The sequence below is a fragment of the Chiloscyllium plagiosum genome, chromosome 37 (genome assembly GCF_004010195.1).
Source record: "Chiloscyllium plagiosum isolate BGI_BamShark_2017 chromosome 37, ASM401019v2, whole genome shotgun sequence".
Classification (NCBI taxonomy): Eukaryota; Metazoa; Chordata; class Chondrichthyes; order Orectolobiformes; family Hemiscylliidae; genus Chiloscyllium; species Chiloscyllium plagiosum.
Window position 1 is genome coordinate 26,196,715 of NC_057746.1, and position 15,303 is coordinate 26,212,017.

Below are 15,303 nucleotides of genomic sequence, written 5' to 3' on the forward strand. Positions count from 1 at the left end.
AATAGAATTATGGTCGCTGGCCCCAAAGTGCTCCCTCACTGACGCCTCAGTCACCTGTCCTGCCTTATTTCCCAAGAGTAGGTACAGCCACATACTGAATCAGAAAATTGTCTTGTACGCAACACTTAAATTCCTCTCCATCTAAACCCTTAACACTATGGCAGTCCCAGTCGATGTTTGGAAAGTTAAAATCCCCTACCATAACCACCCTATTATTCTTACAGATAACTGTGATCTCCTTACATATTTGTTTCCCAATTTCCCTCTGACTTTTAGGGGGTCTATAATACAATCCCAATAAGGTTATCATCCCTTTCTTATTTCTCAGTTCCACCCAAATAACTCCCCTGGATGTATTTCCGGGAATATCCTCCCTCAGCACAGCTGTAATGCTATCCCTAACAAAATTACCATTCCTCCTCCTTTCTTGCCTTCCTTTCTATCCTTCCTGTAGCATTTGTATCTTGGATCATTAAGCTGCCAGTCCTGCCAATCCCTGAGCCATGTTTCTGTAATTGCTATGATATTCTAGTCCCATGTTGCTAACCATGCCCCGAGTTCATCTGCCTTCCCTGTTAGTCCTCTTGCATTGAAATAAATGCAGTTTAATTTATCAGTCCTACCTAGTTCTCTGCTTTGTCCCTGCCTGCCGTGTTTGATTCGTTTCTTTTCTCAACTGTACCAGTCTCAGATTGATCTCTTTCCTCAATATCTCCCTGGGTCCCAACTCCACCTTACTAGTTTAAAACATCACGAGCATCTCTAGCAAATCTCCCTACCAGTACATTAGGCCCCCTTCCAATTCAGGTGCAATCCATCCTTCTTGTACAGGTCACTTCTACTCCAGAAGAGATTCTAATGATCCAAAAATGTGAATCCTTCTCCCATACACCAGCTCCTCAGCCATGCATTCATCTGATCTATCCTCCTGTTCCTATCCTCACTAGCTCACAGCGCCGGGAGTAATCCAGATATTACTACTCTCGATGACCTCCATTTTAAATTTCTGCCTAACTCTCGATATTGTCCCTTCAGAATCTCATCCTTTTCCCTTCCTATGTCATTGGCTCCAATGTGTACAATGATCTCCTGCTGGCCCCTCTCCCCTTTGAGAACATTCTGCACCCTTTCTGAGACATCCTTGATCTTGGCACAAGGGAGGCAACATACCATTCTGATTTTTCGCTGCTGGCCACAGAAACATCTGTCTGTGCCTCGGACTAGAGAGTCCCCTAACATAATTGATCTCTTGGAACCAGACGAACCCCTCATTGCTTTGAAGCCAGTCTTGATACCAGAAACTTGGCTGTTCGTGCTACATTCCCCTGAGAATCCATCATATTTTCCAAAACAGTATACTTATTTGAAATGGGGATAGCCACAGAAGATTCCTGTACACCTGCCTCCCACTCTTACTTTCCTGGAGTTAACCCCTCTATGTGACTGTATCTGCAACTTTTCCCCCCATCCTATAACTGCCATTAATCACATCCCCTTGCTCTTGTAAATTTCTCATTGCCTCTAACTGTCTCTCCAACCGGTCCAATCGATCTGATAGGATTCACAATCAACAGCCTTCATTGCAGATATAATCCTCAGTAACATGTAAACTCTCCTGACACTCCCACGTCTGACAAGAGCAGCATATCACTCTAAGGACCATTTTTGCTTCTTCCAATCTACAGACCCTCTACAACCCTCTACTCTTATTCCTCTATAAAACACTGCTCCAGGCTAACTTAATACTCATGGCTTATATTTTTAAATTTAATCAAGAAATATATCTCAATAAAACATATAAACAAGAAAAAACCCACTCGACTCACTATTGTATATTTACAGCAAGACTATAATTAAAACTATTCACTTACCTGTTTCTGTGCTGTGAACTCTCCCAAACAGGTTTCTCCAAGGTCAGTTGTGAATTGCACTGTTTGTAATTTTCCAAGATGCACTCTGATGTCTAGCAATATGAATTCAAACAACAAGGTAGTAAACTGTGCAGCTTCTCTGCTGTGTCAGGGAGCAGTGTCAGTTTTCTCCCTCTTTCTTGCACTGACCTGACCATGTGCTGTCTTTGTCTGTCCCTCTCCATTTTAAAAGTTCAGTTGTTTTGACTTTTTTGTCCTCCAAAGTTCCAAAACAATGCAACAGCAAATAAAACAGTAATTGCTACCCTTGGAATTCGAGGAAATCACCTCCAACACTTAAAATACCTCAAAAAATGAGCAGCCTGTTACAGCCAGAAATGCTTCCCGTCCTCCATCTTAGATTACCCAGAATCCTTTAGCTCGGCTATAAAGTCTCGCATACAGTTTCTCTCACGCCTATTACTGTGTCTCCCCGACTATAAAAGAGTAAAGAAATCCGTATTCATAGAAGATGTGTGATCGCGATTACATGGAATAGAAGGAGTTGACTAACTCCGTTACCTTGGGCTATGGTGATGGACAATCTATCCCTTGATGGAGCCAGAAGGAAAAGGAGCTACGAAGCATGGATAAATATCAATCCAGCCCTTAGGGTCTAGATGTCAGCATGTTATTGTTGACTAGCGAAACATGGATGACTGACAGCCACCCAAAAAAGATAGCTCAGTAAATTTCCATCTTTGCTGGTTGTGGCATGTTGCGGGCAAATTTTAGTCTCTCAATATCAGGAATGCAGGAGTTCTCTTGCATGCAGAACTCCCCAAGACCACAAGCACTTGTCAAATCAAGATGGCTTTGTGTACTCTCGGGTAGATGCACAGGATACAGGAATACAAACTCTGCTTGGTGAGGTACCGGAGCCAAACAGCTTGGAGGCTGGTCAAAGCTCCCTTCAAAGATGCGTGCAAGCATGACATGAAGGCCCTAGTGATCAATTATCACATATCTGGGGGTTACTGGCTGACAATGCCAGAGATTTCCACCTCCTATGGGCTCACTTGCACCAAAACAACTGGTGGTCACAACCACTCAGAAGAGGCACCAATGAAAGCAACAGCTTTCTTGAAAGTTGTGGCGCTTAAGGTAAATGTGCACGCTATGAAGGCTGCCCCTCTGAGAAGGATTATTTGATGCACACCTAACACCTTCGTAGATGAAAAGATTCCCACTATGATTTCACTTTCAATGTAATGCTCATGCACCTTGACACAATAAGCAAGCAATTTCTTTTCAACAGCATTGAGCAAACACCCCTGTATCTTAAACCACAGAGCGTCTGCAGTAAACGAGTAAACTATGTCACCTAGTGGCAGAAATTTTAGTGCAGCAATGGACTGACTAATGAAGCGGGAAAATGCTTAGTATCGTTAGTCAGTGACACAAACAGATTAAGGTGCATCATTCTCCAACGGATCACAATGTGCAAAATAAAAATTACTGAAAGCATCAATTTTGGTGGGCAGCAGAACAAGAAAACTACTTTCAAGGATTCCATAGCTGCTTTTTAAAGTGACCTCTGCTGCAAATTGCAGCTCTTTAGATGATGGGAACCTTCAGAGTCAACCTGGTCTGCAAATTTCTTTCATAGCTCAATCACACTCTCAGTCTAAGCTCACAGATGACAAATGGTCATTGAGGAAGAATATACACCACACGTATACAGGCCATTTGACCCAACTCAACTGGGGCCTTCCTTCCTATTCCATCTCTGTCTTTGAGCTCTCGTTTTAATCCCTTCCCTCTCAAGCAGAGATCTACCCATTAGTCAACAGAGATAGACAGCCGAACAGAGACAACTATTTCCACACAACCAGTTTACACTGAGGGTCACTCCTTTCAAGACAGGAAATATGCTACTAAACTGCATAAAACACAAGAAATAAAACTTCCTTATTGGTTGGAAAATATTGAAGCTTTCATTACTTGCTCCTAAAACATCTCCTGACAGAGGTACCCATTCAGCTCCGTGTGCTAATTTCTTGCTTCCTGGGTGCCTCCGAACCCAATCCCACTTTGAGGCTGACACAAACCTCCTCAAAGATTCCTTCTTCACCACCTTCCCTGACCCACACACCAAGCAGCAACCTTTCGGCAATGGCTCATGGCAAGGCTTCTAGGTTTTTGAAACTCTGCAGTTGGAGGGATCTTAGTTGTTTCCCCCAAGAGTCATGTACTTGATCTGTACCCTCTTGTGTACATTGTTTGTCAAGGCAAGGAAACAAATCAATCATTCACTAATTCTGAAAATTTCACTAGGTCGCCTCGTGTGCCCGAAGTTGCATGAATTTTCAAAAAAAACATACCAGTTAACGTACTCTGAACTACTTCTGTTGTTTCTCTAATGGCTTTCACAAAATTGCTGGGAACAACCCCGACAACGAAGTTTTTGAATTCCATGCTTCTATATCCACCTCAACTTGCACCATCACCACAAAAGACGAAAACAATCCCCTCTCTGTTCCTTTTAAAATATATGACTTCCAAGCGTAATATATTGCATGTGCGTACTTAATCTGATCTTCAAATCCTGTCGGCCTGTGCCCAAGTGTTTTGCAAGCTTCCTAGCAATGTAGTACAATTCTCAACAACTTAGAGTCATAGTCATAGAGATTGTACTTCCTCAAGATTTAAGCCCTGATCACAGACATATAGAGTTAATAAGTACAGTAGCATGATAAGTACAGTAGCATCCGTCATCACTCTGATCAACATCCTTTTACCATTATTCTTCCTGCGACGCATCTCCCTTACCATCCGAATGGTATATTCCTCTCGTGCCACTTATGACCCTTGTCGCTTGGCTCATAGGTGGGATCACATCAAACATTATTCTTACACAGCTGGTAATTCTATTACCCCATCCAGCCAAGTAAATGTTTAATACCCCGGAGCTTAAACGATATGCAGTGTGCAGCTTTCCAAGAGACATGCCAGCTGCAATAACCGTGTGCAAAAGTGACAAAATACTCAGCCTAGACCAAAACGGCAATCAATTAAAACTTTGGACATTGCAATCGAGCTGGAAGTTTGTAATTTCTGAGATTTTTGTAGGGTTGGGAGCCCTGGCAAGCACTTCAATACTAAAAGGATACATGTATAAAAGGTTGGACGTGTGCCAGTCAGCCTGTGTACCTGACAGCCCCTCTCCCCACACCCACCTCAGTAAGTACAGTCAAAGACACACACTTGCACTTACCCCGGTGGAAGTTGTGACTCGTGTATTCCGACCAGCCTCACCCAAACCTGCCATCACCTGCTGCACTGATTGCTGTAACAATACGGAAAGGAAACATCATCGGGACAACAGTGCAGCACCCGTGTGGATGTACCCCACACCATAAATCAGTGTCCGTCATCGGGGAACGCACGCACACGTGGAACAAAAAAAAAGACCGACACGCCTTTGTGGGCGTGCATGCATTTGCAGTTACTAGGGAGCCTTCCTAAAAGCAAGCGCGGCTACTAGATGAACGTGGTATAACTTCCACCATGCCAGTTTGCAGAAGATGATTATTTAATATGCAGACTTGGCTACTATCTGACATGTGCAACATACACTATGAAAACCTGATGGCATTGGTGGGCATGTCAAGGCTTCATACTACTGGATGATCAAGTGCAGTGCTGCTCACCCCTTTAGAGTGACAACAGTGTTAATACAGTCTGACAGTAAACCCGTGGCACCTCAAAGTGCATTGTATGCAGCTGAGTTGTGGGAAAATGTCTAAGTTACAAGAACCTATTCTGTCCTTTCAAACCTGCTTATATTCAACAAGAAACATCGCTAGGCTGAATTACTGCAAATTACAGGCACATTGAAGGCTTAGATAAGCTACTGCACAAAATGTTAACTGAAGCATGTTAAAGCTGATTGGCTCCCGTACTGCCACTAACACACAACTAACTTCGTAACAACATGCGGCAAGTCTGAAACTTGGGAACGATCTGAACCTTGGGAACGAAAATGCACACAATTACAGCAGCAAAGCTTAGCAACCGGTATACCCAGGCCAGAATAAGATGACTGCAGAGCAATGAGATTCTCTTGGGATGATACGGCTGGAACGTGCAGTCTGGGAAAACTCCAGAAAGGGAACGTCTGCTCCTGTTCACACATTCTACTCTCACTCCCCACGCTGCATCCCAATTAAAAACCCACAACTCATTAGGAACTTGGGCTTACAGCCTACACAACCCCTCCTCTAAAAACCATCTTCATCCATCCTGTGCGATGACATGTTTAAAGTATTTCCATCCTACTTTCTAATCTTAACCCCATAGTGCCTTGCTATCTCCTCCTCTTAAATAAGAGGCCTGTTGAAATCATTGCCCAGATTTTTGACAATCCCTGCTGGACTCCCTCTTCCTGACTGGGCACTCATTTTGCTACACCCCGTAATCATAGAGAGTCACTGAAGAGAAACTTGACTGAAGGCAAATAGCTCTCGTCGATAAGGGTCAAAGGTGGAGAGATGGACTGCAATGTACACTCGGCCTGCTGTCAGCATCAGGGAGGTGCTCTGCACTGTTTTGGAAAGAGGTACACGTGCTAACAGCCCGCGACAGTTAGGAAGCAGAAAGCCTGACATGCCACCTTAAGGTAAGGATTTTTTTTTTGGAGGGAAGGGGAAGGAAGAAGGCAGGTTTTGGTGGTGGGGGGAGGGGGGGGGGAGAGAGAGAATGGGTGGGCAGCATAGTGGGGAGGGAGGGGGTATCACCTTGCCTCCAAACAGGTGGCTCCACTCACTGCCTTTACTCTCAAGTTCTCCACCACTGACCTGTATCTGCTGAGGGTCTAGAAGGTTGACTGGCAAATTGAAGGTGCCCACCATCACATAACTGTTGGCATTCCTGTCATGGGGTCCGGTTGAATTCCCTCGCCCGCCCCCTGGGTGGGGTATGGAAGAGCCTGCCGAGGAAGGACCTCCTGACGCTGGCTGTGCCTGTGGTGGTGCACGCTCGACCAAGTGGATGACTTTGTGATGGACGTCTGAGTAGAAGCCGGAAGGGAAGAAAGTTAAAACTCGGCAGCAAGTGACGCACGACATCTGCCTTCACTGTGTAATTTCAGTACAGATGGGCGAGAGAGAAAATGTGGCAGAAGTCTTTCTGCCAACACTGCAAACATTGATACCTCTGTTACAACAGAAACGCTCCGCAAATCCCAAAAGGTTTCTCCCCGGAAACTGTATGGTCCCAAAGGTGCTGATTATGGTAACAAAACTGGCTGTTATTTCAGTGCAAGCCCGGGCACAGCACAGGTTGTTTTATTCAATGTAATCCGCAACTTATTTGATATCGATATCAAATTTTAAATCAAATGTGACACGGAGCTGTGGAAGGAGATGTCAGGTGGAGAAAGGCTGGGTCAATGAGGTCATTGGGTGGCGGGGGGAGAAAAGAGAGAGAGAGAGAGAGAGAGAGAGAGAGAGAGAAAGGAGCAAAAGAGAGCGTGAGAGAATGAAAAGAGCGAGAGTGCGGAGGTAGGGGGGGAAGGTGGTGGGAATGGGAACGGGGAGGAAGGAGATTGGGTGGAAAGGTTTAGAGATGGAATAGCAACTTACTTTTAGGAAAGGTAGGACAAGATGTAGCGGCAATACAGGGAGTCAGACACCCTGCTGATTTAGAGAACGTACTATGGTGATAACAGGTAGATCGTCTGTATTCACCACCCTTCAGTGCACAAACAGTGGAGAAAACAGAACCTGGGGTCTGAATGTATTTCCTCGAATGCATAGCTGAGCCAGTAAGTAACCAGAGGCAACAGACATCACTCACCAATTGAAATCTTTCTTCATAAGACCCAGACTCGCAGTTTTAAAAGAAAATCAAAATAAAGTTTACGTGGAGAAATCAGATACAGTGCATAAACTCCTCCGCCCAACCATTTCAGCTTTAATATCAACAAGCTGAAATGAAGGCATACAGGAGGAGGCTCTTGTGGTGCACTACCACCTGCTGATGGTATTGTTAACAGTGTCATGATTAATACTGCTTTCGAGGGATCAGTTGTTAGCCATCTCAGCACAGACTGGCCTCTGACCCTACTTGCCAAACAGTAGGGCAGCAGGAGTTGAAAAATGTGGTGCTGGAAAAACACAGCAGGCCAGGCAGCATCCAAGAAGCAGGAGAATCGACGTTTCGGGCATAAGCACTCCTGAAGAAGGGCTTATGCCCGAAACGTCGATTCTCCTGCTCCTCGGATGCTGCCTGGCCTGCTGTGTTTTCCAGCACCACAGTTTTCAACTCTGGTACTCCAGCATCTGCAGTCCTCACTCTCTCCTAGTTGGGCAGCAGGAGACTACAAAGGAGAACAGGATTTCGCCAAAAACATGTCTCCTGTATTCTTGGGGCACACATTCCATTCTAATCACGTCCTCCTCTCCAGGCAAATGGCTTTACCTTGATAGAAAAGTATGGGAGGTCATAACACCTGTTATCACCTGTGCTGATGAGTCATTCAGCTAGCCCCACTCCCAAAGTCTAGCAAGCGCTTGCCTTTCAAATACTTATTCAACTTTTTTTCGCACGTTACCCTTGAACCTGCTTGCACCATCTTTTCAGGCAATGTACAGAGGAACCTCGATTATCCGAACGACACAGGCAGGCAGTATTTTGTTCGGTTAATTGGATTCTGAATAATCGAACGAAGATTACATAGTTTAGCCAAGCATCGGGACCTTGCGATCTTGCCGGATAATCCGATATTGGGATAATCAAATGCTGGACAATCGCGGTTCCTCTGCATTCCTGATCACAATAACTCACTGAGTTGAATATTTTTTCATGTCATCTCCAGCTCTTCTCCTAATTATCTTAAATCTGTGCCGTCTGGTTACTGTCTGCTACTGGAAACAGATACTCCTTGTTTATTCTGAGTAAATTCAAAGGGAGAGGCTAATCTTCAGGCAGGCACACACCTGTAAAACTCTGACTTTTAGAATTTTGCCAGCAAACGTTAACAGAAAAAAAAAACCGAAGGAAGGGGCATGCCCGGGTTGTCGTAAAATGATTCATAACAGTTCAGGATGCTGAGCATTTCGTCCATCATTGGATATCTTGTCAACATGCTTGGCCTTGGATAAAGAGCTGAGCTGGAGAAAACACAGCAGGTCAAGCAGCATCAGAGTGAGAAAGCTTGTAGCCTTACACGTAACACATTTGTGACAAGATATGCTGGAAAGTATTCGGCCTTGGAGGTGTGTGTGTGTTGGGGGGGGGAAGAAGAAGGGGTGCCCATTTGTTCAGGGGCATCTGCCCTTAGTGTCAGTGGATCAGTGTAAATAAGGTGATAACATTTGTTCACTTATGGAACGTGTGGCAGCACTTCCTTCTCATGCCAGGGGCTGGAAGATTGCAAATACTTCACAGCTGGATGCCGGATAACTAAAATTCTGGTTATATCAAAGACTCTTAACAAAAGTCACACTCAACAGGAAATAAGTTGTATTTTAATAAGCTGAGTGGAATATGCATGTAATAGAACAATCCTGATACATTTTCATATACACCACACTGAGCTGATTTGAATTTATGAAGCTCAACTCCCTCATCTTGGCTGGTCTGGAATGTGAATGTCTCATTAACTTTACAGGCTGGGAAAACACGAAGGCTGAACCTGACTTAGTAAGGAAGTTGGAAGATGTTCATGTGTGAGAGAGAGAGAAAACATTCTTCTGTAAATTACATGCACTGACCAAAGTGTTCAAGGGACACAGACACACACACACAGGGAAAGGATGGAGGCTGGTTGAAAGATTAACTCTTTGTGGTCTGATTTGTGTGAACACTGGCTAGTCACAGATTGAATGTTTATGCTGTTCCCTGGAGCTCAAGATCCGGGGATGTTATGAATTTAATTTGCATTCTGGGAATCTAAGACAATTTGAAAAGAAAAAGCCATTTTGTAGGACAATGATACTGGACATGTTAGCTGAGCAGTTACCTCATGACCTTTCCACATAGCTTAGACTAGTCCCTCATTATGATGCATTGTTAAAGGGGAAGGTTATCTAGCCAAAGCAATCGGCCATTTGGTACCTGGCTGGATCCAGGGTTCCCACTTGGATGTGCATGTAGCTTAATTAGTCAACCGTACTCAGACTTGTCAATGAGTTTCTCTTCCTTTTGCCATTTTATTGCTGTTTATCTGATTAAGGACATGTGGCATTTTTGTAACTTTTATACCAAATTCTGTAAAACGACAGCTTGTTTGCAGCAATAAGGGGAGTAGCCTAAGAGAGCTCTTCCGGGTAAGAGCTGGTGCCGCTACTCTGCTAATGGTTTTAGAACCTTAGATCAAGCCTGGCTTGTAGGTATCTGTGCATTAGTGTAACATTGATGCTATTAGTAAATGAAGGTAATAATTTAAACTAAACTGCCTGTAAGAGTTTTATGTTCCAGACTATCACAGAGTACGATCTCTGGGACGAACTAAGAGAGGCTACAGATCGAGTCCATCGGGGATCTCCTGAGCTGTGTTAAATAGGTACTTTAACAAGAGGAGAAGTGCGTCATTGTTTCAGGTTGGAACTTTTCATCAGCACCACTGTGGTCTTGACTCTAATCTCCAGCATCTGCAGTCCTCACTTTCGACTAAGTGGACCAAAGAGCCTATGTCAGACCTACATTCCATTTACTAAGGGTCACAAGAATAACCACGCAGCATGGTTCAACGATTTTGAGGAGGTGGGCCTGCATTCTCTTGAGTTCAGAAAAAAATAAGTGGTTATCTCTCTATAGCATTTAAAATTCTTACACAGTTTGACTGGTGGGTGCAGGAAGAATGTTTCTTCAGGCTGGGGTAGTCTTGGACCAGAGGGCAGTCTCAGAATAAGAGGCAGGCCATTTAAGACAGAGACAAGGAGGAATTTCTTCACTTGGAGGGTGGTGAATCTCTAGAATTCTCTTCCTCAAAAGGGCTTTACAGGGTCAGATACTGAGTATATCCAAAATACAGATCATCAGATTTCTGGATATTGAAGATTACAGGAGATATAGGGATACTGCAGGGCTTGTGATGTTGAGGTAAAAGACCAGCTACCATTAGGTCAAATGGCCAAATGGTTTACTCCTTTCTGTCTCTCTTATGCTTCTACAGGGCAGAGATAAAGTTGAACACCTAAAAGGAAGGTGAATGTCAAGATTAATACTTACCATAATCTTTAAGCTTCTTGTCATCTTGCAGAACTCGGCCCTGGTAAATGAGCCTCTGCTTGTCAGCTGGGATGTTGACAGAGCTGGAGATGTGTTCTTTGAATTCTTTGACTGTAAGCTGAAGGAGAATAAAACACCAGCTCAAAATGGGCTGCAACACGTGACAACTTGAGGAAAACGCCTTCACAGGTTCAGCACAAAAGCAAGACTGGAAACAATGTGAGCAATGCAGTAGAGGTGCACCTTTATGGTGAGATAGACAATAGACAATAGGTGCAGGAGTAGGCCATTCTGCCCTTCGAGCCTGCACCACCATTCAATATGATCATGGCTGATCATCCTTAATCAGTATCCTGTCCCTGCCTTATCTCCATAACCCTTGATTCCACTATCCTTGAGAGCTCTATCCAACTCTTTCTTAAATGAATCCAGAGACTGGGCCTCCACTGCCCTCTGGGGCAGAGCATTCCACACAACCACCACTCTCTGGATGAAGACGTTTCTCCTCATCTCTGTCCTAAATGGTCTACCCCGTATTTTTAAGCTGTGTCCTCTGGTTCGGCACTGACCCATCAGCGGAAACATGTTTCCTGCCTCCAGAGTGTCCAATCCTTTAATAATCTTAATGTGCTAAACCTCACCAATGTTACTACAGGAATCTGCCAAAAACAAAAATGTAATGCTTTCCACAGGGGAAAAAAAAAACTGAAGGACAGGCCATGCCTGGATCGTCATAAAATGATTCAGGACATAGTACAGAATGTACAGGAAAGCTGGAACAGGAGGTGACATATCAGCACTGCAAAGGATTACAGAGTGAGAAACAGAGGGCACCCCTTAGAGGGCAGTGACAGATTCCATTCGGTTCCTGTTAAAAGCAAAAAGTGATTGATCATACTTCTGGGAACATTGCCCTGTGTAAATTCAATTTATTTTTTGCTTTTACTTTTAGAGTCATAGAAATGCACAGCACAGAAACAGACCCTTCAGTCCAACCCGTCCATGCCCACAGATATCCTAACATAATCTAGTCCCACCTGCCAGCACTTGGCACATATCCCTCTAAACCCTTCTTATTCAAATACCCAGCCAGATGCCTTTTAAATGCTGCAATTGTACCAGCCTCCACCACTTCCTCTCACAGCTCATTCCATACACGCACCACCCTCTGCATGAAAAAGTTGCCCCTTAGGTCTCTTTTATATCATTCCCCTCTCACTCTAAACCCATGCCTTCTATAACTTTTATTGTGGACTGAAATGGGAAAAGACCTGCTCGAAAAACAAAGGATTGTCTTTGGATGCTGCATTTTAAGCAAGCAAGCACCCCAACACTCATTGTGAGTGATGTTTCCAGAGCTGTAGGTTGAATGGGAGATGGTGGAATAGTGGTCATGTCATTAGACGAGCAATCCAGACCCTCAGACTTACATCTGGGGGCATGGGTTTGAAACTCACTGTGACAATAAAAATTCAGAAATTAAAAGCTAGCCTCATATCCTCATTTCTAATTGTTGTAAAAACACATATTACAAATGTGAACCAGCCGAGTGTGCACCAGTGAAAGCGTTTGGAGATGGAAGATTGAGAAGCAGCATTCTGCCCAGCACAAGGATCACACAGCAAATCCTGTGAACAGGGACTACTTTCTAGTCTTTCCCTCTGCCCATAATGTCCATAACTTTGGTCCGGTCTATGCTAAGAGTGGGAATTTATAGAGGCGCAAGCTTTAACTAGCAGAAGTAAATGCCAATGTTTCAGAATTATTTGTCATTAGAATTTAAGGCAGTCACTCCTGTTAAGTACAGAAACCTGGTGCATCCTTTCTGTCAACGTGGAATCAAAAGACAACAAAATTGGGGAATTCTGTGTACTTTTTAAAGTCTTGAACTTTTGCAATGACTCTGGGACTTGCTTTACAGCATATTACCATAGGCATGACAACAGATCACCAAAAATGAGAGGGGGGGTGGGGGTAGGAAAAGAGAGTGAGAGCGAGAGCGCAAATTTATTTAAAAATTCAGATCTGGGTGGTGATACTGCGTGACTTTAATTATCCATATATTGATCGGTATAATGCTACAGTAAGGAGAGGAAAGAAATTCTTGAATGTGTGCAAAAGAACTTCCTTTACTAGCATGCTCTCGTTGCTGGAATGGATGCTGGAGAATACAGTGGGAAGTGTCTGGGGAGGAACACATGAGCATGAGTGCTAATTGTATCCTAATGTTTAAATTAGCAATGAAGAGGAGTGAAGACCAATCTAAAGCACAATTGGAAGAGGGCTAACTTTGATGGGATGACAGGGAATATAGTCAGGACAAAATGAATCCAAAGACTGACAGAAAAAGTTCTAATGGATGAGATGGATAATCTTTAAAGTGATGATTAAGGCATAGGCTAGGTACAATCAGACAAGGATTCAAAGCCAGGGCTCCTTGGATGACAAAACAGAGTACAGAGTGATACAATATATGGAGAGTGCAATCAGCAAAGCATATGGGACCTTGTGTTTCATAGACAGAGGCATTGAGTCCTAAGGCAGGGAATTAATACTGAACTTGTTTGTAGTTCTGTTCACCATACTTTAGGAAGGATGTGAGGGCCCTCGAAAGACTCAGAGTAGATTTACTACAATGGTTGAATGGGATGAGGAATTTTAACGAGGTTAGTCTGGAAAAGCTGAGGCTGTTTATCTTGGAGTGAAGATGACTGAGGAGGTATGACCGTGGTGTACAAGGTTATATCTACCTTGTCTAAGCCTGTCAAAGAAAAGCTGGTCACATTAGCTGATGGTTGGGGGGAGCACGTTTAAGTTTCAGGCAAGAGATGCAAAGTGGGAGTGAGTGGGACATAAACAAGAACTTTACTCAGCAAGCGATAACAATCACTGCCCGAGACTGGTGAAGTGGGGACAATAAATGATTTCAAAGGAATTTGGACAGGTGCGCGAGGGAAATAAACTTACAGGGCTATAGCGAGGGGGAATGAGGCTGACTGGTTTGCTCTTTCGAGCAGTGGCGAGGAGATCAGTGGGATGAATGCCTTCCCTCTGCACCATAATGTTTGTGTGATTAGACAACCATTCGGTCCCTCATGCTTCTTTGGGTCTTTGGGAAAGAAAGAAATAAGCCACAAAGTAGAAGCTTCAGCACAAAAAAATCTTCTCCTCAATGAGACGCAGAACAACCCGGGAGCTGAGGGAGCTGAGAAAGCAGGTAACAAAAGAACACCAAGTGAGGACTGCACAGAGTGCAGTGGAGGCTGGGACGCTAAATGTCTTCAAGGCAGAAATTGATAAATTCTTGATGTCACAAGGAATTAAGGGCTACGGGGAGAATGCGGGTAAGTGGAGTTGAAATGCCCATCAGCCATGGTTGAATGGCGGAGTGGACTCGATGGGCCGAATGGCCTTACTTCCGCTCCTATGTCTTATGGTCTAAATCAGAATCTAGATTAGAGTGGTGCTGGAAAAGCACAGCAGGTCAGGCAGCATCCGAGGAGCAGGAAAATCAACGTTTCAGGCAAAAGCCCTTCGTCAGCAACAACCATTACTTACCTCTTCTTCAACTGTGTAGGTTCTGCTCTGGGAGTCCAGAGTCTTCACTGTAACTTCTGTCGTAGCCATGCCTGGCATTTACTTCTCCTCTGCAACAGAACAGATTGTTCATAATTGACATGGTTCTTATACTGAAGAGCTCATTCTAAAAACCGATCACAATTGATGGAAGCCAATGACCTGCCGACACAATGGGCCTCTCTCTTTGTAGAAACACACACAATTTCCCAAGTCTCAAACTCCAGGCTACATGAGCAGAAAACAACACAAAAATATCTAGTATAAGTAAAAATAAAGCACTGTGGATGCTGGAGATCTGGGATAAAAACGAAATGCTTGAGAAACTCAGCAGCACAGATGCAGAGATAAACAGAGCTAATACTTTGAGTCCGAGACGACCGGGCCTATACAACATAGTTCAAAAAATGCGAACTTCGCTACATGCATCTTGCTAACACTTAATGCATCACCTTAACTGTAAACATAGAACAATACAGCACAGAACAGGCCCTTCGGCCCACGATGTTGTGCCGAACATTTGTCCTAGCTTAAGCACCTATCCATGTACCTATCCAATTGCCGCTTAAAGGTCACCAATGATTCTGACTCTGCCACTCCCACAGGCAGCGCATTTCATGCCCCCACCACTCTCTGGGTA

General features: G+C 44.1%; 1 protein-coding gene across 7 annotated transcripts in view; it reads right to left on the reverse strand.

Annotated features, from left to right (window-relative positions):
- The window catches only part of LOC122541405 (large proline-rich protein BAG6-like), an 85,819-nt gene extending 71,080 nt beyond the window's left edge, over window positions 1-14,739 (reverse strand). For 6 of the 7 annotated variants that reach the window (XM_043678154.1, XM_043678151.1, XM_043678149.1 and 3 more), the window contains exons 1-4: window positions 14,646-14,739; window positions 11,088-11,205; window positions 6,710-6,921; window positions 5,128-5,199 (exon numbers count right to left, since the gene is read on the reverse strand). In XM_043678154.1, coding sequence (XP_043534089.1) covers window positions 5,128-5,199; window positions 6,710-6,921; window positions 11,088-11,205; window positions 14,646-14,723 — 480 coding nt within the window. In that variant the 5' untranslated portion in view covers window positions 14,724-14,739. The remainder of the gene's footprint in view (window positions 1-5,127; window positions 5,200-6,709; window positions 6,922-11,087; window positions 11,206-14,645) is intronic. The other variant, XM_043678153.1, reaches the window with a different exon arrangement.
- Window positions 14,740-15,303: the final 564 nt, after the last annotated feature.